This window comes from Leuresthes tenuis, unplaced genomic scaffold (genome assembly GCF_036924035.1).
Source record: "Leuresthes tenuis unplaced genomic scaffold, fLeuTen1.0.hap1 SCAF_22, whole genome shotgun sequence".
Lineage (NCBI taxonomy): Eukaryota > Metazoa > Chordata > Actinopteri > Atheriniformes > Atherinopsidae > Leuresthes > Leuresthes tenuis.
This window is the reverse complement of record NW_027325376.1, coordinates 27,968,082-27,990,734: the sequence shown is the minus strand read 5'-3', so window position 1 is coordinate 27,990,734 and position 22,653 is coordinate 27,968,082. Positions and strand designations below refer to the sequence as shown.

At 41.9% G+C, this 22,653-nt stretch overlaps 1 protein-coding gene and 1 long non-coding RNA gene across 2 annotated transcripts in view; one reads left to right on the top strand and one right to left on the bottom strand.

Annotated features, from left to right (window-relative positions):
- The first annotated feature begins 3,265 nt into the window (after positions 1-3,265).
- LOC140282386 (serine protease HTRA3-like) overlaps positions 3,266-22,653 on the top strand; it is a 74,676-nt gene continuing 55,288 nt past the window's right edge. The window contains exon 1 of the mRNA XM_072376966.1: positions 3,266-3,932. Within this exon, the coding sequence (XP_072233067.1) occupies positions 3,512-3,932 (421 nt within the window). The 5' untranslated portion in view covers positions 3,266-3,511. The remainder of the gene's footprint in view (positions 3,933-22,653) is intronic.
- Positions 5,801-22,653, bottom strand: part of LOC140282388 (uncharacterized) — a 33,265-nt gene continuing 16,412 nt past the window's right edge. Inside the window, exon 3 of the long non-coding RNA XR_011909846.1 lies at positions 5,801-5,810. This is a non-coding gene — a long non-coding RNA (uncharacterized lncRNA). The remainder of the gene's footprint in view (positions 5,811-22,653) is intronic.

The window sequence follows — 22,653 nt, the reverse complement described above, 5'->3', positions numbered from 1 at the left end:
AAAACTTTCCTTTCTGATAAAGCTTATAGTTATGGATGGCTCAGGTGATCCTGAAACATCCCATAGTTAAGCTGCTATAGGCTTAGACTGCTGGGGGACCTCGTCTGTCACACCTTTCCTCACTTTGCTCTCTTTTCCCCCTGTTTAATTTCTCAAATGCTTTTATGTACATGTGGTTATTAACTTGTGTTTCCCTGTTCCAACAGGTATCCTTGGAATGGTGTTATGGTGTTTTTCCCCCCTCTTTTGCCTCTTTTCTGTCTTCTCAAACCCCAGCTGGTCGAGGCGGATGGCCACCCTTCCTGAGTCTGGTTCTGCCAGAGGTTTCTTCCTGTTAAAAGGGAGTCGTTCCTTTCCACAGTCGCCACAGGCACGCTCAGGACGGGAGATTGGACTGAAGACAAGTTTCGGTGCAATCTGTTGGTTTCCTTAGCTAGGATATTATTTTTTGAATTGGCTCTATATGAATTAATTGGATTATGATTACAATGAATTGAATTCCAATTGGCTTGAATTGGACTATATTACTTAAGTGCCTTGAGATGACAATTGTTGTAATCTGGCGCTATATAAATAAAATTGAATTGAATTGAATTGAAAAGTAAACCAATCCAAATGAAGGTGTGAAATTTTCTGGCATTCCCCACCCAATCAAACAGAGTCCCTCAGACTATTCTTGTGTGAAGGCACCCTTAGTTACACTGCAAATACACACACACACACACAGTTAAGTTTATATGTGTTGCTGATTGATCTTAGAACAAAAACTTTCTCCTGCAGATGTAGCATCACCTTTCCACGTATAGTGGTGAAAATTTCTGTTCACAAAGCACAGTGAATCTGCATCAAGTTTCTAAGTTTATTATGCTTCATGAAGGGGAGTCATAGCCTTTGGCTGAAAACTCTGAAGAAGTATGAATTTATATCGTACTTATACATACAAGGGTGGAGTGTTACACAAAGGTGGGGAATCTGCTTGAGACAGATAAGATTATTGCTGATTTAGCCATTTCAGCTGCGCAAGCAACCAATGCAACCAGGAAACTTAACTTATAGAAAAACACCCACTGTTTGTAAGAGAGAAAAACAATACCCAGCATATTCTTAAAGGAAGACCAATACATTTTCCATCACAGTATCCATGCACAACTCAAGCTGAAACATTTTTTGACACATGATGAACATGTCTTAACGGCATTATCCCAAAGAAGAATAGGAATGGGGTCCTCCTGAGTACATTCTACACAACGGCTGACTTTACTCGTTGTGAAGACAGGAAGCCAGCCATGATCCTGGATGACAAGTGCAACAAAAGAAGCGTGAAAAGTTTGGACAAGGCGATTGGAACATACAGCTGCGGGAGGATGACTGCCCACTGGTCCCTGGTCATCTTCTACAACATCATCGATGTGTCCTCATTCAATCTCTTTTGTGATATGGAATGAAATCAAGCCTACCTGGGTGCTTGGTAAGCAGAACAAGATGAGGGTGTTCCTGAATCTGCTGGGAGACGCACAAAATCCACACATTAAAAGAAGGCAGCATCTCACCCACACAGCAGCCTCTGCAGCTGTTCAGCTCCAGCTGGGGCTTGTGAGGTGCAGATATGCCAGTTCTGCCTGCCAAAAAAGGCCTGTAAAACACACAGTGTTCTGCATACATGATCTGAAAAGTCCATGCATGTGCACAGGGCATACTGCCCTGCATGTGCTCAGTAGTGGTTTGATTTGTGTTCACATTCTTTTTCTACAAAAGAATATATCATTATTCACTGGTAAATTTCTGGAATTTCTTGAACAAAACAAATTCAAAACTACTTTCTACACTTCATGAGAATATACAAGTACTATCTCTGAGCTTAAAAAATACCGATTGCCACCTATACAGCGCCTTTAATAATAATAACAATGATAAATCTCTACTTTAGTAAAGAACACAAGTATGACAAATGTGTTGTCAAATAGAAAAAAAAAGCAATTGGCATCAACTTAATAAATGCAGTCACAGTTGAATGATGACCAACAGCTTGATTCTTCATGGAAAGTAGATTTAGAATCTGGCAGTCAGTGGTGCTCTTTGTGCACCAAATGAGATGTGATGTAAGGTCTTCAGTGAACCTGATTCTTTTACCATACGCTATGTTTGTGGATGGATTGAAGAATTTAGGCTCTGTAGGTGTTCTACTGTCCCAAGGTCCTTCTACTTTTATGAATTTTATACCTGAACAGTAACAGCTAATAATGAAAAAAAATCTTGTCAAGTCTTTAGATAGCGATTTTAAAATAAGCAAGTACAAGATAAACACCTTTTGCTTTTTGACTGGTTCTAGACACACAAAGGAGTAGTTTGTAGGCAGGCCACAGGTCTAAATCTGAGGAATGAGCACGTAAGAGGTCAAAAAAGGTGAAGGATGGACATCATAAAATCAACCCTCCGGTGAATCACACCTGGTATTCAGTTACTAGTTGCTCTACCTCCTCCTTCTTTTAAATCATATCCTTCTATATATTCTCACCAGGTTGTCCTATGTTCTTTGTAATACGGAGCCCATCAAGCGCCACCAGGAGAAAAAAAATAATGCCAGATTATCACCACAGCTTCTAGCCATCCCATGTTTTTCTTGAGTTTTGTTTCTTGATAGTTTTCAGTTTAGTACTTTGCTTTTCCTTCTTTGACAGTGCCTTATGTCCATCTAAATTAAAGCTGCCATTTTCTTCATCTGCCTCTTTTCAACCTTCTGTAAGTTGTGCATTTGAGTCCATTCCCTCCCTTTGCTCTGGCCATGAATCATTGAACCAACAAGTCCTACAAGAACACTGCTATAGGCAGATGGACATTTGGCTACAGGTGATGACGCCAGGCAGCACATTCCTATCCGTAAAGTCCTATATTATTTCTACATTAATGCTACCTTGATCTTAATCATAATGCAACATTTAGACGTAATTGCTTCCATAGGAACATGTATCTGTTAAGAATCTCTACATTTTTTTAAGTGGTCTGGACACCGCCTTCCTAAAGCATGTTTGATCATTGTGATAAGAACAAAACTGTGCAAAAATAAATTGTTAGAAGCCAGACGATGAAGGTGAATCTTGGAAGTTTTACAGCGTCACACACGGCACTGGTGATGCTGCCAAAATGTGACTGAGCTCCGATCCCACGCCTCCAGGAGCGAAGATGCTCCACCCACGGTTCAATCTTCCCGAGACACAGCGAGCGGCCAAATGCTGGAAGAGCTCATCCTGCCAGAGTGGACGTTTTCTGGGCCTAGAAAGCAGCACATTCAGGTTGGATAGTCTGTCCCCAGCTGGACAGACTCGCGACAAGGCGCACACTTAGAACAGGTTGCAAGAAAAGTGGCAAGCTGCTCCGTCTGGGAAGGAATGTAAAATGTACTTTGCAGTACTTGTGAATGTGGATTTCCATCTCTAACGTCTTTTAAGAGTGCGGGAAAATGAGAGCTGCCTAATCTCGATTTACTGTAGTTTCTGTTAGTTCCAAACCCCCAATGAAAATGCAGGTTATATTGTTCAGCGCCGTCTTAATTTGTGTCAGTGAATATGTCAACACAGAGCCGAAAATGAAGTGTCCAACACGGTGTGATGTAAGTGTCTGTCCGAGCCCCAGCTGCCCGGGTGGCTACGTGCCGGACCGCTGCAACTGTTGCCTGGTTTGCGTCCAGGGAGAGGGAGACCCATGCGGCCGCACTGACGACCTGGCTTGCGGGGACGGACTGGAATGCAAGCAGCCGGCGGGAAAGCGACTCTCCAAGGGCTTCTGTCAGTGCAAGTTAAACCACAGAGTTTGCGGCAGCGACGGGAAGACGTACGGTAATGTGTGCCAGCTGAAGGCGACCAGCAGAAAGGGTATGCTCCAGGGGTTCCCGGGCATCACACAGATACTGGCGGGACCGTGTGACACCGATACAGGTACGATTCACTCATTACGTGTGACTGTATGTTCTCCACCTTAAAATACCATAGAAGGCATGATAACAACACGCGAAAAAAAGACATAATTTTCTTGCTTTTCCGATCTGTAAGACGAACTGTTATCTTATAGCACTTTCCTTCCTTTATTTTTTCGAACACATATGGCAAATTAAAAGGAGAGCTGAATAACTGATTTCAGTTCACTACACTTGTTAGGGCAGCCATTGCTGCATGTTCATCCTGACTGCTGAATGTGTCAAAATATTCCGCGGGGAAATTGGTTTTATATTCGACATTCGCCTATTTTCCGGCGTTGTAACTGTAATAGCGTCACGAAAACCGCACCCTCAAGATGGTATTAATTTGTACAGAAAACTAAGACTAACATTTCACAGGCTTTATCAACTCACCAAAATAAGCAAGTCTGGTGAAAGATCAGAATAACCGCGCTGAAAATACTTTTTAGTGTCCTAAGGCAGCCAGAGCGCTTAGGGACCGTCGCAAAAGTGCAACTTCTTTTTTTTTCTCCAATTTCTAATAACTCATTGAAGATTCATCCAATGAACACCAAACCACTGCTGATGTGTTTGTTAACTCATAAAGCTTTCACAGCCATTTAGTTTCCAGAAAAAAAGTATTTTTAGGTAGAATATGTACTCATGTGCACATTTCATTCTTTTTTTTTTTAATAACTTACTGTTTTTTTGACATGTTGACACCAAACCACTTCTGATGTGTTCATGAACTCAGTGTGTAGTTCCCACAATTATTTTCAAGGAAACCCCTTTCAAGAGTTTTTAAAAGGCATAAGTAATCAGTGTATATAATTTATTCATATGTAAGGCTTTTATTTTGTAATAGCTCTATTGTTTTGCTCACACTTCTGATGTATTCATGAACTTACTATGAAGACTTCAAAGCTTCTTGCTTTTCTTTAAAGACCTTTCTAATATTCTTAGACAGAATAATAACAGTGTGCATCATTTGTTTACATTTCACATTTTTTATTTTGTTGTTACTGTTCTTCACTGATCTTCATTGTTCTTTACTGTTCTTCACTGATCTTCACTGTTCTTCACTGATCTCCACTGTTCTTCACTGAGCTCCACTGTTCTTCACTGAGCTCCACTGATCTTCACTGATCTCTACTATTCTTCACTGTTCACCACTGTTCTTCACTGAGCTCCACTGTTCTTCACTGATCGCCACTGTTCTTCACTGATCTCCACTGTTCTTCACTGATCTTCACTGATCTCCACTGATCACCACCCTTCTTCACTGTTCTTCACTGATCACCACCCTTCTTCACTGTTCTTCAATGAGCTCCACTGTTCTTCACTGATCTCCACAGTTCTTCACTGAGCTCCTCTGTTCTTCACTGATCTCCACTGTTCTTCATTGAGCTCCTTTGTTCTTCACTGATCTTCACTGTTCTTAATTGATCTTCACTGATCTCCACTGTTCTTTACTGAGCTCCTCTGTTCTTCACTGATCTCCACTGATCTACACTGTTCTTCACTGAGCTCCTCTGTTCTTCACTGATCTCCACAGTTCTTCACTGATCTCCACTGTTCTTCACTGAGCTCCTTTGTTCTTCACTGATCTTCACTGTTCTTAATTGATCTTCACTGATCTCCACTGTTCTTCACTGAGCTCCTCTGTTCTTCACTGAGCTCCTCTGTTCTTCACTGATCTCCACTGTTCTTCACTGATCTTCACTGATCTAACAAATTGCTGCTTTTAATTCAGATCAAGCATGTAAATTGTTATTCAAGCATGAAACATACAACCTTTCCAGTAGTTTAGCATTAATTGTAAAGCAGTGATTAGCCAAAGATATGATTACTACCGCCACAAGCATGCATCTGTACTTCACTTCAGCTACTGATGCTTTCCAAAACAGAAAATTGAGAACAATTGTAGTAAGCTTTGTTGTCACTGTAGTGAGGAGTTAAAATACTACGAGCAGTCTTTGCCATTTGTTGAAAATAGTAGTGACATATAAATTGGGCTGCACAGTAATTAAATAATTAAATCACACACAATGGAATACTGTGATTTAAAGTGTTTGCTTTACATTACACACACAACAGACACATTAAAAGTTACCTACATGACGTAGCCACCTTGTATGTGCAATCAACAACAAAGGCCACAGATCCATATCGATGTGACTCCTCTTTTTCCTTGTCCCAACCTTCATCCAACATGGCAACGGAGGTCAGATGGTACCACCTTTTGCACTTCGTGCATTCAATCTGAAATACATTTTAAATCACATTTTGAACATCATTAGATCAAGTTTTCTAGAAAATACTAATCAGTAGGGCTGCATAATTATGACCAAAATCATAATCACGATTATTTTGATCAATATTGTAGTCACGATTATTAATCATGATCATTCATCATGTCTGAAAAAACATGTATTTTTATTGCACCATTTATAAACAAACAATGTGCCAACAATTTTTTGTGAAAAATTACATTTTTAATCAGAATAAATGATAGATAATGCAAAATAAAAACAAAAACCCAATAATTTGAAATTTTAAAGTACTAACTGAAAATGTTATTGCAGAACGCAATCTCAAAGTGCAACTTAATGAAACAATTACAACTTATAGAGAAAAGGCCTAGGTCTAGAGCATTAGGCCTACACTTTTTTGGCAAGAAACACCACCCTATCAACATTTTCTGGCTTCAGAGATGAGCGAAGGCACGTCACTACATTTCCCCCAGTGCTAAAGACCCTCTCTGACGGGGAACTTGTTGCATGAATGCTCAAGTATTTTCGAGCCAGCTTTGAAAGTCATGGGTAGAGTCTCTGATGTTCCTTCCACCAGTCCGGCACTCTGTAGGTAAGACTGGAGCTCAGAGGCAACAGCCTGTTGTTCCTGGTGAGGAGAGGGTCTCGGTGTGGTTGCCCCAGTGACCTGGAAGAAGCTCCCCAGCTGTACTGGGTGCATCCTCTGCAGCCCCATCCACTTGGATCCACTGGGCCCTTTTCCTTGAAAAGTAGATCATAAATAAAATTACAAAATTAGCCTAATAAAACATTTAAAGGCCATAATCAGATTACAGCATATCAATGTTCTCTCAGCACATCCACTTAGTAACTTTGATTTATTTTAACATTTGTATCTATTTATTCACAATTACTACTAACCATGTTTGCAAAGGCAGCCATCTCAGATAGAATTCTGTCCTGGATTGATGCAGTACTGTCCTCAATAACATATTTCAGCTTGAAGCGTGAATCAAGAGCAGAGTCCATGTCAAGCAGTTCTTGTGTCACTGGATCCTTGTATTTTTCCTTCAGGTAAGTGAGGATTTTGGTTTTGATGGTGTTTGTCAGGTCTGCAACATCATCACTTATGTTGAGGATGGAGGAGCTGAACAGATGGAGGACTGGCTTCACAAAAGAAATACTGACATTGTCACAGTTTGGTTATCCAACCATCAGTGGTTTTCCATTGATCCTGCTTCTGCCCTACTCAGCCTGTCAGTCACACACACCTCATCAGTTAACTCCACTCACCTGTGCACACAGCTGCCTGTCATCATATGCAATCAGCCCAGCATATAGTCACCAGCTCCACACTCTATCCTTTGCCAGATTGTTCTTTGCCATGCAAGTCTTTCCAGCGTTCTCCTGCCAGCTTTACCGGTACCGACCTCGCCTGTCCCTGATTCCCTGCTTCGTCTGCCTCCTGGTAATTCGACCCAGCCTTCTGTCCCTGACCAAGAACTTTGCCTCTCCTCTCCTGATTCCTGTTTGCCGGTTTCTAAACCGTTTGTCTGTCTGCCAGAGTTTCAGTAAAGCCTTGAACTTTTTACCACTGTCTTCTGACTCCTTTGTACTGCAATTGGGTCCATACACCACCCGTTACAGACATACTTCTCACTGGACAGCGCATCAGTCAGAGGTTGAAGTGCTTTGTTGATGGCTTTCAGGACGTCAGTGTCCTGCCATGTTGGAATGAGGTTCCTTGATTTTCGGTCGGAAGATAAAACTTGTGAAATAGCCCTCTGCCGTTCCAGGACTCTTGCGATCATTGCCTGCCTTGATCCCCACCTTGTTGGGCATTCCGTCTTGCTCTGGAAGCTTCAGCTCCTTCTGAGCCCGTGTGAGTTCCCTTTTATGCCTCCAGCTGTGGGAGAAACTGCTGACAAGCTTTTTGCACATCCCTTCTGCCTGGTCAATCCGTAGATCTCTCATTGCCGTCTTATATATAAAAATATAAAGTCTTATAAAAGTAAAACAGAATATTCAGTAACATTGTATGAATATTCATCCAGTCACTACTTACATTTGTCGACATTCAACTTATCAATTGTAAAAAAAAATTTTCACATTATGTATCATTTGATTATTAATCCATTGACATCTCTCCATTATAGTGGCAAATGTTTCATAATTTTTTTTACATTACATGTTTCGTTACATGTTAATTTCTTTCTTTTATGGGGTATTTACCTAAAACCTCCCTCAAAAAAAATCGGAAAAAAAAAAGTCCGAAAAAATGAGAAAAAAATCATTTGTAAAATTCGGCTACTTTAGCTAGCATTTTGCTAACAAGCTAAAGTCGTAAAAAGCCCGCTGCCAAGCAGCAGGTGTATATTATGGCCCCGCTCTGATATATAAAAAAAAATTCCTCAAAAAAAAAAAAACACGGCCGAAAAACATAAAAAAATAAGGCGATTTATTAGTATCTAGAAAAGTTTCCCTTTTCATTTTTTTATTATTATTCCTCACGCTTTTTCGTCCGTTAATGCGGCTCGAACCGCAATGTGAAGCCACGCATGGCATACATCAATACGTGCGTGTCCACGATGCCTCGATGGGCATTACTTTTATTGTTCAAAAGTGTTACAGTGGCAACGCCAGGTGCCGATAACCGGAAAAAAGGTCAAAAATTTGCGTACTTATCGCTCGGCTATACTTTATCGTAGAGACATCGTTCAAACTTTCAAAGACTCAGGCTGATGGGTAATAAGGGCCCGTACAACCTCATTATGCGAATTATTACGCTTTTTGAGATTTTGAACTTTGAATTTTTCAAAACCGTCATTTTGACTTTGGGCGCCTGTTGCTAGGCAACAGGTTGTCGTAGAGACATCATTGATATATTCCACGACTCGCCCCACTGTGGACTACAACACATTCAAATCTCATGAAGCTGTGATTAAATTTTTTTTTTTTTGTCGAGTCATCCCAATGCATTTCTATGAGGATTCTGAACACGAAAACGAAAAACATTTATCTGTTAATTCGGCCCGAACCGAAACTCGCAAGCCACGTAATGCATACGTCATTACGTGCGTCTCCATCGTGCCTCGATGGGCCTTACTTGTCTCAATCAAAAGCGTTACCATGGTAACGGTAGAAGTCAGGAAGCGAAGAAATTTGGACGCTTATTGCCTGGCCCAACTTTATCGTAGAGACATCATTCGTGCGTTCAAACACTTGGGTCGCTTCGTACTAAATGGTCATTAAGCCTCGTTACGCTAGGTGTTCCGGTTTTTGCAATTTTGGAGAATTTTCAACGTTAATTCTATCGTAATTTGAATGCTAATGAATACACATGCTGATTTCGGAAGCCTTTTGCTCGGCCATAGTTTATCGTACACACATCGTTCATACATTTAAAGACTCGGGATGATTTGGACCACAACATATTGTAACCTCCTAAGCAAAGCAGCAAGGGGGCAGAAATGGGCAGTAGGGCATGCCCATATCAAAATTTCCAGAAATTTTCTAGTTCTACTTAATCTTTGTTATTTATGTGGCAGTGGGTGATGATGGTTTACTGGATTACATTATTTTGAAAAGCAATTCTAATATTTTGTATGTTAATGAATGGATAAAACATTTGGAACACCACTCAATATAATTCACACTAATACACCACCATCACCTGAGAAGAAAAAGAATAAGAAGAATTCTTATTCTTCTCACATGAGTCAATGTACCTCAACACAAGCACCAGGTGCGTTTGTGTTGACACGACGGTGGTCTCATCTGCTTGGATGGCGACGAAATCAGCGGATTTGACCTCGTCCGTGATATGTCCCCTGATGACCGCTAGCATGCTTTCCAGGAGCTCATTTTGCACTGTTTTAGACGTGCCCTTAAAAACAGTGGCAGTTTTTAGGAACACCTCATCCAGCGATGCCAGCGAAGTCGACGGAAAACACCAGGGTTGTTGGAGCCCTCGCTTTCATCTTTACCTCGCAGAGCTAGCTTGAATATGCCGCAGAACTTGACACAGTCGATGAGGCAAGCTAGGATGTGCAGGTTCTTGCTGACCTCATCGTTGTGATGACAAACTGCTAGCCTGTAGCTCTCATCAAGCTGTGTTGTGATGTTGACCTGGCCAAAATCAGAAAACTTGAGACAACTGTCCATGTGGGTCTTAGATGACTCATGTTTCTTGACCTTTTCCGACAGATGGTGCATGTCGGTGACTCCTGTAGTTGTCCAAGCTGTGCCTTGCTGCCATCAAGGTGAAACAGTGTGCAGGGGTAGGGTTATATGATTTCCCTCCCTTAGTATAAATTTGTTTTAGATTTAGATTTGGTCTGGGAGGTCCTGATTGTTTGGTTGCCAATTTATTGCCATTGCTACACCGACTGAAAGGGATTTCTTTCAATGAAACAGTTACTCCGTACACTCGTCAGGCTGACCTTGAAAAGGACTAGCGCGTGGTGGCTATGCTAGCTATCTTCATGGTACGTTTGACAAAAGCAGGTTGGGGTGAGCCCTCCTGGAACCCATAGAGATTGTATTGTAACTGATTTTACATTCAAGTCAATGGGAGCAGTTGGGGCAATTTTCAACCTGACCAAAATGGAGCATGGCCTTACGCTGATTGGACAGGGAAATACAAAGCAGCCGAAACTGTATAGAACTGTCACAACCACCGTAACACTGTGGAAAAATATGAAAATTTCTGTTTTTTCCCCTAGTGAGTGGCCCAATCGCCTTTATGGACAAACCGTCCCTGGTATCAGATGGTATACTTCGACAGATTGAATACATAACCTACTTTTCATGTCAGTATTAGACTTATGGACATTAAAGTTATCCATATAATGTCTTCTATGCACAGTTCTTTGTAAACAAAGTTGTACAAAGCATATTTGCATTATTAAATTGATATTGTGCTTTTACAGCGTGGTAACATACATTTAAACAAAAAATTACAATTTAAATTACAGTTAGTTCAGTGACAGGTACTTAACTAATTGTAGTAAACTTAAATATGACTAAATAGACCAATTAGGTGCTTTCAGCTAATCTTTTTGCCGATGAAGGTAATTTAAAATATTAAAAGATCTAGAGCAGCTGATAAATGAATTATGTTGTTTTAGTTTTCTTAACTGCTGTTTCTGACTTCTTTCTATCCTTTATCTTCAATCTGGTGTTATAGATTTAGAAATATTTTACACAGTAATTCAAATTGACCCATCAGCACAATACAGTCAACCCTAACCCCACACCCTCCCACACACTTACCTCAGTAAACATGTTTTTTCTCAACTGTCTCCACTTTAATAATAGCTAGATTAATTAAAAATCTTCTTAAAACACTTCCCACCTGCTGCTACCCCCCCAAACCCCATAATGACTGTGTCTGTCCCACACCACCCAAATTAAATAAATCAATAAACACAAGAGGAGCAAATCCAGAAATCTGAAAAAAGATTTACTGAATAAAAACATCAAACTATTAAATGTGGTTTGCTGAATATTAGATCTCTCCTTTCCAAGTCTCTGTTAGTGAATGATTTGATCTGTGATCATCATATTGATATATTTTGTCTTACAGAAACCTGGCTGCAGCAGGAGGATCATGTTAGCATTAATGAATCAACTCCCTCTGACTATTTAAATGTTCACGTTCCTCAAACCACAGGCAGAGGAGGAGGAGTGGCAGCTATCTTCAGATCAGGGTTACTAATCAGTCCAAGACCTAAGACTAGTTTAGTTTAGCCACTCAGAAAATAATCAGTAATCAGTCAGAAGAGGTTGGCTCCTTGGTATAATTCACAGCTGCTTTAAAGCAGATCGCAAGAAAACTGGAGAGACAGTGGCGTTCCTCTAATTTAGAAGAGTCTCAATTAGTCTGGAAAGATAGTTTAATAGCGTACAAAGCTAGAACTGCTTATTATTCATCACTGATAGAAGAGAATAAGAATAATCCCAGGTTTCTTTTCAGCACTGTTGCCAGGCTGACAAAGATTCCGAGCTCTGTTGAGCCATGTATTCCTTTAACTCTCAGCAGTGATGATTTCATGAGATTCTTTATCAGTAAAATTGTTTCTATCAGAGAGAAGATTGATGGAATCCTTCCCACTATTATCACTAATGTATCATCAAGTACAGCAGCTTTAGAAGTATCTTTAAAACTTGATTTGTATTTAGACGGCTTCTGCTCAGTTGATCTCTCTGAGCTAACAACAGCAACCATCAACTTGTATGTTAGACCCAATCCCAACCAGACTGTTCAAGGAGGTTTTCCCCTTAATTGACACTTCCATATTGGATTTGATCAATCGGTCTTTGTTGACAGGATATGTACCTCAGACATTTAAGGTTGCTGTAATTAAACCCTTACTTAAAAAACCTACTCTTGATTCAGAAGTGTTGGCTAATTATCGACCTATATCCAATCTCCCTTTTTTGTCTAAAGTTCTTGAGAAAATAGTTGCAGCTCAACTTTGTGATAATTTACGTAGAAGTAATCTGTTTGAGGAGTTTCAGTCAGGATTCAGAGTGCATCATAGCACAGAAACAGCACTGGTGAAAGTTACCAATGATCTCCTCTTAGCCTCTGATAGCAGACTTGTTTCTGTGCTTGTCCTGTTGGATCTCAGTGCTGTATTTGATACAATCGATCACAGCATTCTGTTACAGAGACTTGAACATGTTATTGGGGTTAAAGGAACTGCATTAGGCTGGTTTAAGTCATATTTATCTGATAGATTCCAGTTTGTCCATTGTCACCACCTGGCCGTACAGTGGAGATTGATAGAAGCCAATTGAAATAATTTATTAACTTAACCAGATCTTTAAGATTAAAAGACAAAGTTATGGCATGTTTTTGTAAATGAAGAATCTTCTTCACACACCAGAGTAAGTCATGGAGTTCCTCAGGGTTCTGTGCTTGGACCAACTCTTTTTACTTTTTACATGCTTCCATTTGGTAATATTATTAGACAGCATGGCATAAATTTCCATTGTTATGCTGATGATACTTAGCTGTACTTATGTATGAAACCAGATGAAACCAATAGGTTGGTCAGACTACAAGCATGTCTTAAAGACATAAAGACCTGGATGACTCAGAACTGTCTGCTGTCTAAATTCAGACAAAACTGAAGTCGTTCTCTTTGGACCTGAAGGGACAACTGTCTAGTTATATAGTTACTCTAGATGGTATTTCCTTGGCTTCCAGTACTACAGTGAGGAACCTTGGAGTTATTTTTGACCAGCATTTATCATAGGACTCACTTATAAAACAGGCTTCTAGGATTGCCTTTTTTCACCTTCGTAATATTTTCTAAATCAGGAACATCCTGTCTCAGAGTGATGCAAAGAAACTGCTCCATGCATTTGTTACTTCAAGATTGGACGACTGCGTTAACCTCACCAAGGATTGCCATCTCCTGCGGCCTCAATGTGCCATGACTGCTACTGTGTACTTGCTAATACTCTCCATAGCAGTCGGTGAACTGCTATGTAAGAGCTGGCCTTCACTGCTGCCAACCAGTACGAAGCTGCTCCGGTCATACACTAGGGAGGCCCTGCTGGCTGGTCACCTGAGCCATCCCTCTTAGGAAAATATCAAACTATTTAACAGGGAACAGATTTTGCATTCGCACATGAGTCAGGGACCTTGACAGGGACTGATGTGACGCAACCTTCTGCGACAGACATGTTACTTTAGCGCCACACACAACAACAAAACAAAACCTGCAAACCCCGAAAAGTAAGGAGAAAAGAAAACAACACCACCGTGTTCATGGTCTGCATGACGGGGATATTAATCATGGATGATCACATCAGGCGTTTAAGATCGAGGCTGGAAGAGCACACAGCGAGAGTCAGGAGACGAAGAATCCAGCAGCGGGCGATACTTCTTCGTTTCATGGAGGAAAGGAGGAGAGCAGAGTCCCGCAGACAAACTGGACAATGTCTAAATTTAACTTTTTAAACATGCGCCGGTTGTGTCCGTGTCATATGAGAAAACATTTCAGACAAGGGGCGGAGCTACCAACCACCAAACACCTACGTCACGTGTTCCTGTGGAACCCAGAAAAGACCCTGCCTCGGAGAAGGAGTTATAATGATTTTAGGAACTGAGGGCCGTGGTCCCGAATTCCTGTATGTCCGAATGCGCAAAAAAACTTCCCTATTCCTGAAAAGGTTATAGGAACTGCAAAAGGTTCCTACAGTGGGAATGCACCTAATGTCAATAAAAACTTTCAATAAAAACTTAGCTCTGTTCGGCCCCAGTTTTGGCTGCTCCACGTCTAAATGACCCATTTAGGTGGATGTTGGGGAGGCTGTCATGACAGCATCTGTCATGTTTCTCCTCTCTGTTTTGCCATACCTGCACTCTCTCATCAGCCTCATCCAGTGCACCTGTGTTTTTGCCTAATTGCTTACCTTTTCTCACCTTAGCTCTACTTAAGCTCTCTCCAGCCTCTGCTTCCCTGCCAGATTATCACCAGCCTTTTGTCAAGTGATTATACCTACGATCAACTTTGTCGCCGACCACGCTCACATCCCCAGATTATTCTTCCTGCCTTGCCCTCAACGGACTTTTCTTGGCGTTCTGGATATCGACCCACGCTCGGCCTTTGGACCACTGACCCTCACCTAGCCCTCTTGTTAAGTACCTGACATCTGCCTACCTTCCCTTTGACCCTGCCTCTGGATTGTGGATTTATAATTCTCTCTCTACCTCCCTCAAGTAGTGGCTGCCACACTGCATCTTCCTACCTTCCATCAATCAAGCCTCTGTTCAAAATAAAACTCTTCTCTGGAACTACTGTGTGTGGCTGAATTTCCGGGTCCCCACTGTTACCCCTTTATAGCATTAGAAACACCGTAGAAGAGAGCGCTGGGAACCACAGACTGGTAAAAAATCTGCAGAAGTTTTCTGCAGGGGTTAAAAGCTGACAGCCTCCTCACCACCGGTTAGCGTGGAGTTGAACTTGTTGAAAAAGGTGTTAAACTTGTTGCCCCCCGCTGCACAGCCGGTGGTGTGGTTACAGCCTGTGATGGTCCTCAGGCTGTTCCAAACTTTCCGCATGTTGTTCAGCTGGAGCTTCTTCTCCAGCTTGCTCCTGTACAGCTCCTTCGCCACCCTCACGGTGTGATGGAGCTCTCTCTGGGTGTTTCTCATTTAATCCGTGTCCTTGTTCACGAAGGCCCTCCTCTTCCTGTTTAGAACAGCTTTCAGCTCACTGGTGATCCATGGTTATTGTTGGCAAGCATCACACTGTTCTGACAGGAAACACTGTGTCAATACAAAAGTTGATGTAGTCTGTCACATACTCAAACAGCTGGCCTGGTCACCAGGCAAAGACTTCCCCTCTGTGATGATTTTATGCTTTACTGCATCAAGTTTTTCACCTGAGATGTACCTAGCCTTGAAGCAGGGATCCAGTAGGGAGGCGATGTCCAACAGGTCACTGGTGGATGGGTCAGCATATTTGCTGTTGAGATAATCCACAAAGCAGGCCTCGATGGACTCGCACAGCTCAATATCTCCCTCATCAGGTGCCAGGAGACTGCTGAACAGGTGGAGCACAGGTCTGACATATGACAGGGTGACATACTCCTCTCCTGAGAGAGCATTTATGAAGTCTTGAAGGGGTTTCAGAGCTTTCTTGATTGCCTCCAGGACCTCTATGTCCTGCCAGATGGGGACAAGTGGTCTGGTTTTCTTGTCAGTAGTCAATACTTTAAAAAAATGCCCTTTCCTGCTCCAGGACCCTCTCAATCCTCTGTAGTCTTGATCCCCAGCGTGTGGCTGACTGAGTGATTAGCTGGTAACCTGGTAGACGTAGTTGGTAGCTGGTAGTTGTAGAGCACATCTTAAAAACAGTCAACCAAACCAACCAAAGTGCTGTACAGTTATTAATTATTATCATTAATTATGAATTATTTGTGTATGATTACAGACAGTTATGGAATTTATTAGATACTTTTATCCAAAGTGTTACACGGAATACATAAACAACACTATTATACACACACACACACACAGGGCTTTACTGAGTATTTTGCCAGTCATATATTTTCTTATTTTAATCAGTTAATTCAATATTGCACTCACCAATGGCCAGATGAAGTCTGTGACCAAAACATTGCATCAAAACTCCTAAATTTACCTGCCTTCGTTTATCTTCAACCTGCAGCTAAGCTTCTTAATACTTGGTTATGTTGCCACGTATACCAGCCTTGTGACAGACTAACCTTACAGCCTGACAAAATATGCCTTAGAGTTGCAGTACCTGAACATAATGAACATAACGGGTCTCCATTTACCCAGAGTTTTAGGTTCTGGGGAGTTGGTAATACATCATATGTTGCCCCTATCAAAAATCTAATACTCCTTTCCTCCATACTCCACAGCTCTTTCCAACTAAGCTTTTTCTTCTCTACACTTTCCAAGTTCAACCACTGTCCCTGCTTAGCCTGAGCCACTGCCTTTATACTCCTTAACATTTTCTCCTGTCTACGAACCTGCTCAACAACTAGCTTTCTCTTCTCCTTGGGACCTCCTCTACTCCACACCGGTTTGCCTGTGCCAAGCCCCAAGCCTCACCGGCCTATTTGAACATTACCCACAATCTCTGTATGTCTAAGAGTTGCTTCTGCCTCCTGAGCAGGCATTCTTGGATTCTATTTCCTCCCCTTGGTTGGGTTTGGAACCACCTTACTAACTACCATATCTTTTCTCCCAGCTAACAGGAGCTCTGTCCTAACTTTAGTACATTTAAACTCCTCTACAAGACTTCTAGACTTAGGAGGTTTGATTTTCAAACCAGCCCACTTTAGATTTTTATTAAGTCTCTCAAGTATTCTCTTCATACATGACACTGTTGTAGTCACCTACGTCATATCGTCCATGTAGGCCCTAATTGGAGTAAGGCACATGCCATCCTGATGTCTCTCTCCACCTACAACCCAAGGTTGGAAGCTCTAATAATTATCTCCATCGCCATTGTAAATGTTAATGGAGAAATCGTACATCCTGCCATAATGCCTATTTCTAACCTCTACCAACCTGTTGTGAAACCTGCTGTACTTAGGCACCGTCTAATATCCTGAAAATATGCTCTTACTAAGTTAACAACTACTATAGGCACTCTAAAATTAAATTTAAACGCAAACTATCAAGTGAAAAACACAGGTAACATACACAAACACACTGAGCCGCTGAGAAGGCTTCCTGCTCGCTTCAGGCGCCTGAATCTCGAATGTTGTTTTTGGTTCTTTGTATTTATTTTCTGTTACTTTTGCACTCTACAACAATCTTCATTCCCATCCACATCCTTCACCATTGATTTACTGATGTTTCCTTTTTACTTTTACCTGCCCATTTAACATTCCACTCCAACACTCCATTGACTGGGATTTGCACAGCTGTCAATATTTTGATAGTTTTAAATTTGTCAATAGCTAAAATATTTTATTATCGCCTTGTTTATATACTTGTAAATATTTATCTTTAGCTTGTCCATGTTACTTATGTACAACTGCCCTGTGTGCCTTTAATATTGCCCCGGGGACAAATAAAGTTTTTCTAATTGAATTAAATTTATCTTTGTCTTTTAATTTTAAAGATTTGGTTAAGTTAATAAATTATTTCAATTGGCTTCTATCAATCAACACTGCACGGCCAGGTGGTGACAATGGACAAACTGGAATCGATCAGATGAATATGACTTAAACCAGCCTAATGCAGTTCCTTTAATCCCAATAACATGTTCAAGTCTCTGTAACAGAATGCTGTGATCGATCGTATCAAATGCAGAGATCCAACAGGACAAGCACAGACACAAGTCCGCTATCAGAAGTTAAGGGGAGATCATTGGTAACTTTCACCAGTGCTGTTTCTGTGCTATGATGCACTCTGAATCCTGACTGAAACTCTTCATACAGATTATTTCTGTGTAAATGATCACAAAGTTGAACTGCAACTATTTTTTCAAGAACTTTAGACAAAAAAGGGAGATTGGATATAGGTCGATAATTAGCCAACACTTCTGAATCAAGAGTAGGTTTTTTAAGTAAGGGTTTAATTAAAGCAACCTTAAATGTCTGAGGTACATATCCTGTCAACAAAGACAGATTGATCAAATCCAATATGGAAGTGTCAATTAAGGGGAAAACCTCCTTGAACAGTCTGGTTGGGATTGGGTCTAAAATACAAGTTGATGGTTTAGAAGAGACTATTGCTGTTGTTAGCTCAGAGAGATCAACTGGGCAGAAGCTGTCTAAATACAAATCAGGTTTTAAAGATACTTCTAAAGCTCCTCTACTTGATGATACATCAGTGATAATAGTGGGAAGGATTCCATTAATCTTCTCTCTGATAGAAACAATTTTATTGATAAAGAATCTCATGAAATCATCACTGCTGAGAGTTAAAGGAATACATGGCTCAACAGAGCTCGGACTCTTTGTCAGCCTGGCAACAGTGCTGAAAAGAAACCTGGGATTATTCTTATTCTCTTCTATCAATAATGAATAATAAGCAGTTTTAGCTTTACGAAGGGCTTTCTTATACGTTATTAAACTATCTTTCCAGACTAATTGAGACTCTTTCTTGCAGTCTGCTTTAAAGCAGCTGTGAATTATACCAAGGAGCAACCTCTTCTGACTGATTACCTTCCTTTTCAGAGGGGCAACATTGTCCAGTGTTGTACGCATTGAAGCTATAGTGCTGTCAACAAGAGAGTCAAGTTCTACTGGAGTAAAATTTAGGTAGCCGTCCTCTGTCATATCTGCACATGGCAGTGAAGAAAAGGATGATGAAATGAACTCTTTAAAACTGGTTACAGCATTCTCTGATAGACACCTTCTATATGTAAAATTCTTCTCAGAAACCGTGTAGTCAAGTAATGTAAATTCAAAAGTTTTTCAAAAATGGTCAGACAAGACAGGGTTATGAGGGAACACTGTTAACTGTTCACTCTCAATGCCATAAGTCAGCACAAGGTCAAGGGTATGATTAAGGCAGTGAGTAGGTCTGTGAACACTTTGAGAAAATCCAATAGAGTCTAATATAGAATTAAAGTTAATATTTAGGCTGTCATTTTCAACATCCATCCATCCATCCATCCATCCATTTCCTATACCGTCAATCCATCAGTCGGGTAGCGGGTGGGCTGGAGCCTATCCCAGCAGTCATCGGGCGAAAGGCAAGGTACACCCTGGACAGGTCACCAGTCCATCACAGGGCCACATAGAGACAAGCGAGACAAACAACCACACACTCACTCCTACGGACAATTTAGAGTCACCAATTAACCTGACATGCATGTTTTTGGACGGTGGGAGGAAGCTGGAGTACCCGGAGAGAACCCATGCATACACGGGGAGAACATGCAGACTCCACAGAAAAAGACCCCAGGCAGGGATCGAACCTGGAACCCTCTTGCTATGAGGTGACGGTGCTAACCACCACACAATGACTTTATCTGTACTCAGCACTAACTGTGATAAAAACTCTGAGAATTCAGACAGAAACTCAGAATAAGGGCCAGGTGGACGATACACAACAACAAACACAAGAGGTTTTTGTGATTTCCACTTTGGGTGGGAAAAACTGAGAATCAGAGATTCAAAAGAGCTAGGACTGATTAGTAACTCTGAGAGAGTAATATAGGATACCTTTGATCAAACTCATTTTGACAGGTGACCTCTGACCTCTTATCGATCAATCAAATTAATATGACAGGTGACCTTTGTTTGACATCCGTTTGCTGACATCTGGGGATATGACTTTTGACCTCTTATCGATCGATCAAGCTATTTTGACGTGTGACCTTTGTTTGACATAGATTAGCCATCTGTTGAAGAGGTCTTTGACATCTAAGGAAGGGGGTGTTTATGGCTAGGGTTAAGAATGATTACAGCTAAAGTCAGGAGGTTGTGAGAAATATATTAGTTGAATGTTTAAATAAGAGAAAGGGTTAGGCTTAATAGAAAAGGTTAAGTTGTAGTTCAACATTTTAACAGCTTCAAAGACCGGTCCCTGTAAGGTAAAGATGGGAATATAATTAGATGTGTGGGGTGGGTATTGTTCGACCCCAGGTTTGAGGGCCAATGGGTGGACAGGGGAGGGGTTTCGAGTAAAGGATAAAAACCCTGAGACAGTCAGTGTGTAGAGAACGACTTTGGGGTGAAAGATAGCTGATTCAAGATGCCAAGGACAAGAAGCAGAGTGAGTGTAGAGGAGAAATCTACGCAGGCACCGGAGAGGATGTGTGCTCTGCGGTCTCTCATTTGTGAGACTCTGGTAACGATATTTGAAGATCAGCCCTTGATACCAAATGCTCCCAAGAAAAGGATGGTGTTTCTGTGCAGAACGCAGCAACCGCCGCCCGTGTCTCTACGGGAAGAATGGTCACTGGAGCCTTATGGACTGCGGGGAAGATGGGGCTATGTGTTCATGTATGAAACAGGTGACCTCTGTCTGTATCAGCTTGACGAGGGTGGTGAGAAGCCGGGACCTCTGACCACTGTGGGTATGCTAACTTCCAACGACTGGGGAGTGTTGAAACTAGCGATACCGCGTCATATAGAAGGAGGCAAGGGCTCGGCTGAGGAGGTGTTAACAGTGAAAGAAGAACCCGAAGAAATCCCAGCAACGTCAGCAGCCAAACGGCCGAGACTGGAGAGTCCGAGACTGAAGAATCCTCTGGATGATGCTGAGCTGGCCAAAACAAGGATGGTTTTCACTGCTGTGTGGCAATCGAAAACAGGCGTTACAGGCCGTTGGTTCTTCCGTGCAAGCTACCGGAAATCTAATGAGAATGAAGAGGGGGATCTTTTTGTTCTTGAGTGTTATAACTCTGACTGTGGTGTGTTTAGGACGCTGTTAGCAATACCTCATGCAGCCTGGGTGGAGAAGATGAATGATATAGCGGATCGAGTTTCCATGCTGTTCCGCAGTTGCCAGAACTGGGGTGAGATTCTAGCAGTCAAGAAAACCCTGGCTGTGTAGACCTCCCTCCGCTGAGAACCCTCCTCCTCAACCTCAATAACCACACCCCCTTCAGGTTTATAAGGACACACTCCAGCACAGGTCATACACCGATCAACACGAGGAACAGGATGAGAACTAGCGTCCAGAAGACATTGTGCGAGGAGATCACTGACCGCGATCTGGTGAATGCTTCTCCGTCGCTATTGATGCAAACAGGGACCCCTTCTGCAACATCTACATCACCACAGTTTGGATCACCAGACAGCGACAGATACTACCTGGAGCCGTATCACCCTCCTTCACCAGCGACTTCGTCTGAGTCTTTCTTCTCCTCCAACTCCTGCTCTTCTCTCGAGATCGAGTTCTCAAATTCGGCGCCTGATGACCGCTGCTTAACGCTCTACCCGATAGGATCCACCGTGGCCGTAACAACGGAGGAAGCTAAATCTAACGAAATGGAGGACTCTCAGCTTCCACCAGGCCAGGGGTCCCCTGCAGACACTGAGGATGGGGGAGGAGAGGGTGAGGACGAATTTGATGGATGGGTCCCCTCAGGTTTTATCAAAGTTGTGAAAACTGCAGTGATACGCCTCAAAAATAGATAGACCATCAAAAAATTTATGATTGAATCATGCTACGGGTGTAGTGTCGATCACCCTAGTTTACGCCAACATCAGTGCAAGGATGTCCTCGAGGACGACTTTTTTCATGACCATTACTACACTCTGATGCGGAGACTTTATAATCAACGATTCATTGCTTCCATTCAACATCTTCTAACTGCGCGTAACATTTGTGAAGATGATGCCAGAGTCAGGGCTGGCATCAAAAACTGGCCTGAGAAATTCAACAGCTGGGTCAGAGCCAGTGACCTTCACGAAGTATAAAGGGGGCCATCGCTACTCCTAGCCCGCTACATTACATCATGAACCGAACGGTAGAGGATGAGGGGTTTTATATCACCCTGCCCTCCAACGCTAGTCTCAACGTCTTTAGGAATAATACCAGTTCCAGTTTCCGTGTGGATTTAGCCCAGCATATCGATTTGGAAGGTTCGTGGCAGGTTGCCTTGACGGAGATTTCTTATCCGTACACATGGCATAACGCCCCCAGGGACCAGGCTTTTTTTTAATGGAGGAAAGCGGGGCTGGAAAACCTCTACCGCCAGAATATAGGATGGGGACATTTCAAAGATTTGAATCAGCTCAAAGCCGAGATTGAGGGTCACCTTAGAAAAATAGGTTCTGATATTTATTTAGTCGTGAACACGGTGGAAAATAGACTCGTGTATCAGGCAGGTGCCCAGTACCACCTGCGTTTTTATCCACCACTGAGCTACATGCTAGGTGTGGAGCCTGGCAAATGGATCGTATTTGATAAAAGGAGTGCCCCTTACCCGATGGATTTAAAAGCAGGTTTCTACCAGCTTTACTGTTACAGCGATGTGGTTGCTCCTCAGATAGTCGGCGATGCTTATG